General features: G+C 56.6%; 1 protein-coding gene across 2 annotated transcripts; it reads right to left on the bottom strand.

Annotated features, from left to right (window-relative positions):
- Positions 1-1,324: 1,324 nt before the first annotated feature.
- Positions 1,325-10,065, bottom strand: TRMT1 (tRNA methyltransferase 1). Of its 2 annotated transcripts, none has more exons than XM_068536867.1 (17): positions 9,987-10,065; positions 9,480-9,764; positions 9,339-9,394; positions 8,945-9,087; positions 8,592-8,779; positions 6,476-6,591; positions 6,255-6,367; positions 4,333-4,481; positions 4,075-4,161; positions 3,921-3,990; positions 3,691-3,825; positions 3,513-3,598; positions 3,063-3,171; positions 2,900-2,976; positions 1,920-2,039; positions 1,700-1,829; positions 1,325-1,500 (listed from the first exon to the last, which is right to left on the bottom strand). In XM_068536867.1, exons 2-17 carry the CDS (start codon positions 9,737-9,739, stop codon positions 1,351-1,353), a joined length of 1,989 nt encoding a protein of 662 aa, XP_068392968.1. In that variant the 5' UTR covers positions 9,740-9,764; positions 9,987-10,065; the 3' UTR covers positions 1,325-1,350. The 2 variants fall into 2 exon arrangements, with proteins under 2 accessions (XP_068392968.1, XP_068392969.1); XM_068536868.1 differs by having other exon boundaries at positions 9,480-9,674; positions 9,987-10,055.
- Positions 10,066-10,129: the final 64 nt, after the last annotated feature.

The raw sequence follows: 10,129 nt of genomic DNA on the forward strand, positions 1-10,129 counted from the left end.
TGTCTTGGGCCCCCCCTGTGCACTATCCACACCACCTTTCCAGGCCCAGGAGGGTGAGAGGAAGTGCCACAGCTGGGGGAGATTTCCTCCGATGCCAGAGCTGGCAGAACCTTCTAATAGGTGCCTCCTCAGCAGGTCCCCACAATCCTGGGCCTCTACGTCACAGGATCACATAGCCCCAACTCAGAGGTCCTTGGCCCTCATCCCACAGTGGGGGTCACTTCAGGGTGGACGGTGATAAAGAGGCATTGGGTAAATATCTTGGAATGGTGGTAAAGCTCAAGATCCTGCTGGACCTCACAAAGGGAGAGGTGCTGGGTACAACAACGTAAGCAGTGACAACACTGTCCCTTATCCCCAGCAACCTCCCACCGGGTCAGTCGTACTTTGCCCAGTGCATATCTGGGTGACTGCAGGAGCCCCAGGCAGGCCCTCAGCTGCCACCCAGCACCGAACTATCGCCCCCCTCTCAGGAATCAGGTGAAGCCCAGGACCCCACAAGCAACCTTCCTACTGTCCCAGGGAAGCAAGAGTACAGTTCTAAACAGACGAGTTAACTCTGGTATCCCTACAAGGTGGGTTCTGGAATTAGATTCATTTTACAGATGGGGATGAAGCAAGGTAAAGGGTGCTTGCAGGGTCCCACAGCTACCACGTGGCAGGCTGGGGATTCTGCCCCCGGTCTCTTCGTTAACGCTGCCACCCGCCCCTGCCCTGGGGGGGAGGGGTTGCAGCAGGCTGCCGGGTGCCTCAGTGTGCGAGCCCGAGGGGCCGCAGGGCAGGAAGCACCTGGGCTGGAGCGGATGCATGAGGCGCCTGGTTCCGGTCCGGCTTCCGCCACCGGGGCCCTGGGGGGAACTGGGCCAGAGAAACCAGGCGGCGAGGTGGCGGCGGCGGCGGGGGCGCGAGTCTAGAACACCAGCCTGCGCGCGTGCCTGCGTCCAGGGGGCGCGCCCACGCTGGGAGGGTGGGAGGAAGGGGAAGGGGGTAAAGGTCCCTGTGGGCGTGAGCGCACGGCTGCCGCCCCGTGGCCACCTCGGGAACGGCAGGCGCCAGCAAATGGGTGGCTAAGCACCTTGCAGGAAGACGATTAGCTCCCCACCTCCCCAATACAGACAGAACACTCCAGTCAGAAACAATGACAACACCTCATTCAGGCAGGGACAAACACAGCCCAGATGCACAGAGCTCCCCAAGGGGGTTAAAACAGATGGACAGAGGAACAGACCCCAGACAAGCAGCTGAAGAGATGGACAGAGCCCCTCCAGCAGATGGACAGACACACCACAGGCAGCCTCCCTATTCAGACAAATGACAGTCAGGGGAAGGTGAAAAGTCTTTATTATTGGCTCAGTCTTTGCCTGGACCAGCAGCAGCCCCAGGCCCAAGGGGGTTCTGATCGGGGGCCTCTGGACGGTCAGTGGGGGTGGCTTCAGCAGTGGCCTTGGGTGTCAGGGGGCTATGCGAGTAGCAGCACTGGTCCCCCCGCTGACAGGTGCCCTGGTGGGAGTATGACGGGTGTGAATGAACCCTGGCCCGGAGCTCAGCAGCCTCCGCTGGGTTCCTTCCCTGGATGGGGAGCTCACTCCCACACACTTGCCTGGCCCCAGTTCTCCCAGCCCTGCCTGCCCATTGGCCCAGCCCTGTTGCTGGGAGGAGAACCCATGCGTGCTTCAGTGGGGGCTGGGGGGCACCTCACCTCCTTGAACCTCTTGCAGGGAAATGTCTTGAGCTGGGCAGCCCGCTGGGCCAGGTCCTCATCCGGCTCCTTTCGCTTATTTTGGAGCAGCTTGCGTCTCTCTTCCATAGCTTCGCCTGCTGCCTTGCCTCTGTGTAGGGAGATGAGTAGCGGGGGCTCCATCTGGCCTCTGTGCCCACTCCCCCCAGCCAAGCCCCACCCCCATCCCACTCTCACTCACCCTGGCCGGGCGCGGGGCCGGGGACCCCAGTTGGCCTCGGGGTTGGCCTGGAAGCGCTTGAGTCCTCGCTGGCGGGAGCTGGGGTTGGCATCGTCCCGGATGGTGAAGTTGGCCTGCAGCCTAGGGAAATGAGGGTGGGGGCTGAAGGGCATCTGCCAGGCAGGCGGGCACACACCGCCCAGGCCGCCTGCCCACCTCAGGGCAGCTCGATGTGCTTTGGGAAAACTGTGTCTGCAGACGTCAGGTTTCTATCATTCATTTAATAAACATTTATCAAGTGCCTACGGTGTGCCTAAAATCTGCTGTCGGTAAAGCTGACATTCTAATGCACAAGACACGCAAGCAATGGGGCAAATCAGAAATCAGCAAATTATAGTGTGTGAGGGCACGAGATTAAGAGTTTTGGGGAGAAGAGAGCACGGTAGAGAGAACGGGGAGTCTGGGAAGGAGCGCAGCAAGGACACCGGAAGAAGGTTCAGGGAGAGCCATGAGGGGACCTGAGGACGGCACTCCAGGCAGAAGGAAAAGCCATGCAGAGGCCCTGAGGAGCGGCTGTGCCCAGTGAGTTTGGGTGAGGAGGCCAGTGTGGAGTTGGGGAGGTGGACGAATGAGGACAGGGAAGTGAGGGGGAGATGGTGCAGGGCCTGCAGATAGAACTGTTTCTAGTGAGTCAGGTGGGAGCCACGGAGGGTTCTGAGCAGAGGAGGGACGGGATCTGACTTGTGCTCACAGGTGCCCTCTGGCCGCTGCGGGGGGAACAGAACGTGCGGGGAGGAGAGCTGGGGGACCAGGGTGAAGGCCACTGCACTGGTCCAGGTGAGCAGTACTGGGGCCAGAATAGGGTGAGGGCAGAACGGGAGGAAGAGAAGTGGATGGATTCTGGATCTCACTTGAAGAATGAGCATGTGTCTGTGAGGAGAAGGGTCTGTGTCGTCTACTTCCCGTGCCTGTGGGCAGCCGTATCTGTGCCATGCCCTTACCTGGGCTCCACACTGAGAATGCGGAATGCCGGACTGGTCTCCGACAGGCGCTCCCGCTTCACCGGACACTCCTTCTCCTGGGAGGCAAAGGTCAGAGGTCAGAGGATGCTGGCACTGACCATTCCCTGCCTTCCCAATTCCATCTGGTCAGGCCTGGCCTCACCCAGCAGCGCATGATGTCCCAGAGGGCCGAGGAGGGGGCATCCGTCTTCACGGCATTCTTACAGGCGTGGGAGAGGGAGACCCGGAAGCCAGCATGGAGGAGGGCAGACCTGGGGACCAGGAGGGATCGTGAGGGGGAGGGGAAGGCTGGACCCCAAAGTCGGTGCTGACCTGTGTGTGAGTGTGACCCTTGTTTCACGGACTGGCATGGCTGCATGTCTCCTGGTGACTTACATTGCCTGCATAATGCCAGCTACCTTAACAGTAAGACTATCCCCCTGGCCAGGGCTCATGGCTTCTAAGAGCTGTTCTAAGCCCTTGTGCATGAGAAGCCCTAGACCTGGGTTATGTTTGATCTCCATTTTATAGGGGACTCTAGTCCAGGAGGGACCCGACTTGCCCAAGGGCACCCAGGGGTCAGGCACAGGCTCCGCCCCGGGCCCGGCCTCACCTCAGCTGCAGGAGCCTGGGCGTGCTGCAGTGGATGGTGCTGCTCAGCTGGTCCAGCGTGTAGTAGAGAGGTACATCCAGGAGCTCCTGCGAGAGGGGACGGGATGGATGTGGGGCGGACCGAGGAAGGATGGCTGGGCACCAGCAGAGCCTCCTCCCGGTCACGGCGCGGTCCCCACCTCAGCGACGACGCTCAGGACCCCACGGATCCGCTCAGCGGTGTGGAAGCGGCCAGGGTTGGCACTCACAGCCTCCAGGACACGGCCCACGAAGTCTAGGTCGTGGAGGGGCTCTGCCCACATGGGGCCACCAAGCTGTGGACACACAGGGACCAGATAAGCAGGGATCAGGACAGCCAGGACCCCCGCCTCCCCCTGGCCTTTCCCCCCGCACCCCCGCCCTGCCCCACCTGGTGTCGCTGCCCACAGTGCTCACACTCTGGGGCCACAGGGGGACCACAGGCTGCAGAGAACTTGACCCTGCGCAGAGAGGGGTGAGGCTGGGGGTGGTGACCCTGGCTGGGATGCCCCCTTCACCTTCCTCCCCAGCTCACCCTTGCTCACCGGCCACCAGAGGCTCCTGATGCTTTGCCAAGGCGCTGGAGGTGGAACGCCCCGCAGCCCACACACTGGAACACCAGCGCCTGCTTGCTGTGGGAGACAAGGGTGGCCACCAATTCCTAGAATGGCCACCACACCCCAACTCTTCCCTCAGGATGACTGGGTCCCCATTGGGCTCCCCAGGGCAGCCTTCCCTCCCCCCGCCCCGGGAAAGGCCCCGTTACCTCCCTCATCCATCACCCTTCCCTGCCCCAGGCAAACCTGGCCGAGGCCTTGACCTTGGCCTGGCCGGTGAAGACACGAACAAAAACGCGCACGTAGAAGTCAGCGCTGATGCTGAGCAGCGGCACCACAAAGCGCTGGTAGCAGTTGGCGTGGAGGTCCAGGCTGTGCAGGACAATCCTCAGGGCCTGGCGTGGGGGACGGGTGCCAGCCATCAGTCCTGCCCCCACTGCCACCTCCCCTACAGGGAGCCACACGAGGTGCTCGCAAGTACAGGCTCAGGGCCGGCTCCCTGGGTTCTCAGCCCAGCCCTGAGTGACCCTTGGCAAGTGAGAGCCTCAGCTCCCTCATCTATGAGATCACACCAGTCTGTCTCTTTAAGGCCCTGGCACTAAATGATTAAGGAAGGGACTTCCCTGGCGGTCCAGTGGTTAAGACTCCACGCTCCCAATGCGGTGGGCATGGGTTCCATCCCTGGTCGGGGAACTAAGATCCCACATGCCGTGCAGCACGGCCCTCCCCCCAAAAAAAATGATTAAGGAAAGCACAGGCCCAATAAAACCAAACCTCTTCTAATTAGCATTCTCAGCATGCCCCATGCTGTGTGATGTGGCACAAGGACCTGCATTCCTCTGGGCAGGATACTGGGTGCTGCAGAACTACTGGGGCCTTCTCCTTGCCAGAGGCTGCAGTAAGACTCTGACAGGGGAAAGGAGGCAGCATTTTCCAGACTGACCTGACAACAGGGTCCTTAAGGAACAAGGACAAGAGCTCTCCTTTCCCAGCCCCTCGACATAGCCAACCCTACCTTCTTGAATCCCCATAGCAACCTGGTGGGGTCTGGGTCATCGTCATACCTATTTCACAGATGCAAAAACAGAGGCCCAGAAAAGGTGAAATCACTTGCCCAAAGCCACCAGCAAAACTAGGACCTGAACCCAGAGCCAAATGCAAACCTGGAAAAACTGCCTTTAAAAAATAATTTTGTGGACAACCCTGATGGCACAGTGGTTAAGAATCTGCCTGCCAATGCAGGGGACAAGGGTTTGATCCCTGGTCCAGGAGGATCCCACATGCTGCGGAGCAACTAAGCCCGTGCACCACAACTACTGAGCCCACACGCTGCAACTACTGAAGCCTGCATACTCTAGGGCCTGCGTGCTGCAACTACTGAGCCCGTGTGCTGCAACTACTGAAGCCCACGTGCCTAGAGCCCGTGCTCGACAACAAGAGAAGCCACCGCAATGAGAAGCCGCGCACCACAACGAAGAGTAGCCCCAGCTCGCCGCAACTAGAGAAAGCCCGCGTGCAGCAATGAAGACCCAAAGCAGCCAATAAATAAATAAATAAGAAGCATAAAATTAAAGATAATAATAATAATAATAATTTTGTGGGAGTTCCCTGGTGGTCTAGTGGTTAGGATTCCGAGCTTTCACTGCTATGGCCTGGGTTTAATCCCAGGTCGGGCAACTGAGATCCTGCAGGTCATGCAGCGTGGCAAAAAAAAAAAAAAAAAAAAAAAGAAAAGAAAATTGCCAAGTTGTTGAAGTAGAGAATACTAGAAAGAATAATGTAATCACCCACTCTTATCCTGGGCAAAACTACTGCCCCACCCCACCCCCAAAGGACCATATTTGGCAGCCATGCTCTCAGGAACTATGCAGGTTAAAGAACGTGCTTGTTGGGACTTCCCTGGTGGCGCAGTGGCTGAGACTCCGTGCTCCCAATGCAGGAAGCCCGGGTTCGATCCCTGGTCAGGGAACTAGATCCCACACGCGTGCCGCAACTCAGAGTTCGCATGCCACAACTAAGGAGCCCGCCTGCTGCAACTGAGACCCAGCGCAACCAAATAAATAGATAAATATTTTTTAAAAAACAAAGAACGTGCTTGTCATCGAAATCCTGGGATGAATCTGGCCAAGCAGGTCTGGGGGTAGGAGGAGAGTTGGGAGGCCCCTCACCATCTCGTGGCAGGCCCGGCTCTTGAGGGCCATGGCCCCGTACTTGCTGTAGCATGTCTCCCCACTGTTCCCCGCCAGCACTGCCATGTCTGTGCAGGTCACACACAGCAGCCCTGTGGGGAGGGACCCGGCAGTGAGGACCCTCCAACACCCCAAGCCCTGCTCAGTACATAACCCCCGCAACCCATCCCCACCCCGCCCTCGCATCAGGCTGGCCTCACCTCCTTCACTCACAGCCTGCACGGCTGCATCCAGGAAGGGGGCGGGGCTGCCATAGGGGTCCAGGTCAATGACGTCAAACCGCTCCGATGCCTTCTGGTGCTGGTACATCAGCATCCTAGGAGCGAGAGGGCCAGGTCCTCAGCCCCCTGCACCAGGGACCCGTGCTGTTCTCTACACATGTTCACTCATACAGTGTGATGGTTTTGGCCTGGACTTGGGGGCCAGCTGCCCGGCTTCAGATCCTGGCTTATCCATCTGCTAACTATATTAACTTTTCCTCCTTGGGTCTGTCTACCTATCTAACAGCGGCAATAATAATAGGGAATTCCCTGGCAGTCCAGTGGTTAGGACTCCGTGCTTTCACTGCCGAGGGCCTGTGTTCAATCCCTGGTCGGGGAACTAAGATCCCATAAGCCATGCAGCGCGGCCAAAAAAAAAAAAAACCCCAAAACAAAATAACAGAAAAACAAAATGGCAATAATAATAGCCAATACTGACGTAGCACATATTTACCTGACACTGTTTCAAGCGGTTTATAAATGTATTAACTCATTTAATCACACAATCTTCAACAGATTTGAAACTATTATTGTTCTTTGCAGGTGAGAAAATGCAAATGCTACTGACCATGTAATTTATAACTGCAACCCTTCCTTCGTCCATCTCTTGTACCCTGTTATTTCACCCCTGCCTCCAGCACGTCTCACCTCTAGTTTACTACACAGTTTATTTATTTGTCATGATTATTGGTTATCATCTGTGTTTCCTATTAGATTCTTTTTAAAAAAAAAAAAGATTTATTTACTATTTATTTATTTTTATTTATTTTTGGCTGCATCGGGTCTCTGTTGCGGCACGTGGGCTCTTCGTTGTGGTGAGTGGGCTTCTCTCTAGTTGTGGCGTGAGTGTTTTCTCTCCTCTACTTGTGGCGCGGGGGTTGCAGAGCGTGTGGGCTCTGTAGTTTGTGGCACGCAGGCTCTAGTTGAGGCGTGCGAGCTCAGTAGTTGTGGTGTGCGGCCTTAGTTGCCCCGCGGCATGTGGGATCTTAGTTCCCTGACCAGGGATCGAACCCGCGTCCCCTGCGTTGTAAGGTGGATTCTTTACCACTGAACCGCCAGGGAAGTCCCCCTATTAGATTCTAATATGGTCAAGAAAGCAAATATTTTAAATTCATTTATTTTCTGTAAAGGGTCAGGTAGTAAGTATTTTAGGCTTTTTGGGAGACATATGGTCCCTATCACATATTCTTCTTTTTCTAAACCTTTAAAAATGTGAAAAACATTCTTAGATGGCAGGCCATAAAAAAACAGGCTGTGGGCCTTGCAGGCTGTAGTTTGCTGACCCCTGCATTATGAACTCCACAAGGTCAGGGACTTTGTCTGTATGGTTTACCGATGCAGTCCTGACAGGAAGAATGGTGCCTGGGGACTTCCCTAGTGGTGCGGTGGTTAAGAATCTGCCTGCCAGTGCAGGGGACACGGGTTCGATCCCTGGTCCGGGAAGATCCCACATGCTGCGGAGCAACCAAGCCCGTGCGCCACAACCACTAAGCCTGTGCTCTAGAACCCTCGAGCCACAACTACTGAGCCCACGTGACACAACTACTGAAGCCTGAGTGCCTAGAACTCGTGCTCCACAACAAAAGAAGCCACCGCAATGAGAAGCTCGTGCGCCACGACAAGGAGTAGCCCCCGCTCCCCGCAACTAGAGAAAGAAAGTCCACGCGCAGCAACGAAGACCCAACGCAGCCAAAAATAAATAAATAAATTTATTAAAAAAAAAAAAAAAAGAATGGTGCCTGGCACTGGATATACACTGGTTCACTTGATTGAATAAAAGTACGAGAAGTTGAGTCTAAAATGGAGACCATAATGGTACTTATTTCCACCTCCGAGCACAAGCTACACAGCTATAATCAGTAACCCCTATAAAATACAGCAACCCCTATAAAACTACTGTCCTTGTTTTATAGACAAGGAAACTTGGGCTCTAAGAGGCTAAGGCCACTCTCCCAAGGTCACAGAGCAAGACTATGACACAGCCAGGATTTGACCCCAGGGACCTTTGTTCCAGAAAGCACCTTCCAGCAGCTAGCCTCTACTGCCCAGCACCTACCGGGCATCTGCCTGGCTGGGCTGTACAAGGTGGGTCACATCGTTGAGCTGCACATTACGGTGCATGAGATCCACGGCTCGGGCAGAGGCGTCATTGGCAACCACGGATCGGAGCCCAGGCACCTCTAGCGCAAAGCGAATGGAACGTAGGCCGGAGGCTGCTAGGCCTTCCAGCACTCGCAGGCCTTCCTGTTGGAGTAAGCAGGGAGCCCCACTCACATCCATGCCTCCATCCTCTGCTGGGCGCCAAGGAGCCCCCACTCCCAGCTCCAATTGCTCTCCCCCTCCAGGAGCCTTCCTTCTTTTACCACCCACTGGACTCCAGGGCTGCTACCTCCTACATTCAGGCCCCACCTCGCAGATATCCCGCACGGCAGCTGTTCGAGGTTGGTCTCCCGGGGCCAGGTTTGCACCCTCTTTCAGTTCAGCCTTGTCCTCCTCTTGCTCCAACAAGTCCACGACCACCTTTTGCACATCCTTCTCACCTGGCACCTTGACTGCAGCCATCCAGAAGCACAAGTTAGGGGATATCAAAGAGCCATCTGAGAAACCTGCCCCTACTCCTCAGAATACAGAAGATTCAGGGAACAAAATCTTCCCCAAAGTCCCTGGAGAAAGGCAGAGGAGCAGAGCCCAGGGCCTGCTATACGGCTGGAGTCTTTCTGGAAGGTAAGGGAGAGAAGGGGCGGGGCAACGAGAGAGCTCTGCATGACACCCCTGCCCACCAGCAGCCTGGACCCCTACTCACTCTGGATTCCTTTGGCCCCAAGTTGAATGCGAGCAAACTCGGTAATCACAGCACATCTGCGGGAGACGGAGAGTCAGCTCACACCCCTTCATCCTCATAGACCCACTGCCCTCTGCCAAGCTGACCCCGGACCGTGCTCACGTCAGGTCCCGGTTGAACTCCTGCACTGGGTTGTAGAAAACTTCGTTTGCGCTGGGGAAGACGATCTTGGCGGCCCCCTCAGTGACCGTCGTCTCCTGAACCTCAGGTGGGCGCTCTTCTCCGCAGGGTTCGGTGCCATTCTCCATTGCCGCTGGATTTGGCGGCCCTTGGGGCTGCCCCTCCATAAACCGGGCTCTAGAGAAGTTGAGGGCGGAGCGGAGAGTCAGGCTTAGCCACAGAACGATCCTCGCACAGGACATCCGCGGGCGCCTCTGCCCGCCAAGCCTAGTTCGGAGGGCGGGGGAGAGAATAGCCAAAGCATCAGAGAGCTGCTTTCCTGGCCGGATGGCCTACACAAGTGTAAAGTAGGGACTAAGGAAACCCTGTGACCTCAGTAAATTGACACCACCCCCCGTCTTTGGAGGACTGTCCCTGAGAAGCCGGAAGCCCTCGAGCGGGCCCACCCATGGTCCGGATCCCTCCCCGCGTCGCCCAGGCCCCCCTCACCTTCTCTTGCGGCACCGAAAACCAAATTGGTCTCGGTGCACGTTTCCCCAGATTAGGACCTGGGCGCCGCCATGTTGGCACAGTGGGAGGCCAGATCATGTGACAGAATTTAGTCAATCATTGATGCTACCTATAGTGGGCAG

This window comes from Eschrichtius robustus, chromosome 2, assembly GCF_028021215.1.
Source record: "Eschrichtius robustus isolate mEscRob2 chromosome 2, mEscRob2.pri, whole genome shotgun sequence".
Lineage (NCBI taxonomy): Eukaryota > Metazoa > Chordata > Mammalia > Artiodactyla > Eschrichtiidae > Eschrichtius > Eschrichtius robustus.

What these genes read in the sequence shown, in the direction of transcription:
- TRMT1 (XM_068536867.1), bottom strand. Translation starts at nt 9,739, where the DNA reads ATGTCCTGTGCGAGGATCGTTCTGTGGCTAAGCCTGACTCTCCGCTCC. An exon ending in ACTGTGGGCAGCGACACCAG is followed by an intron (nt 3,826 to 3,920) that starts GTGGGGCAGGGC and finishes GTGTGTCCACAG; the next exon opens with CTTGGTGGCCCCATGTGGGC. An exon ending in CCCAGGCTCCTGCAGCTGAG is followed by an intron (nt 3,172 to 3,512) that starts GTGAGGCCGGGC and finishes CCTGGTCCCCAG; the next exon opens with GTCTGCCCTCCTCCATGCTG.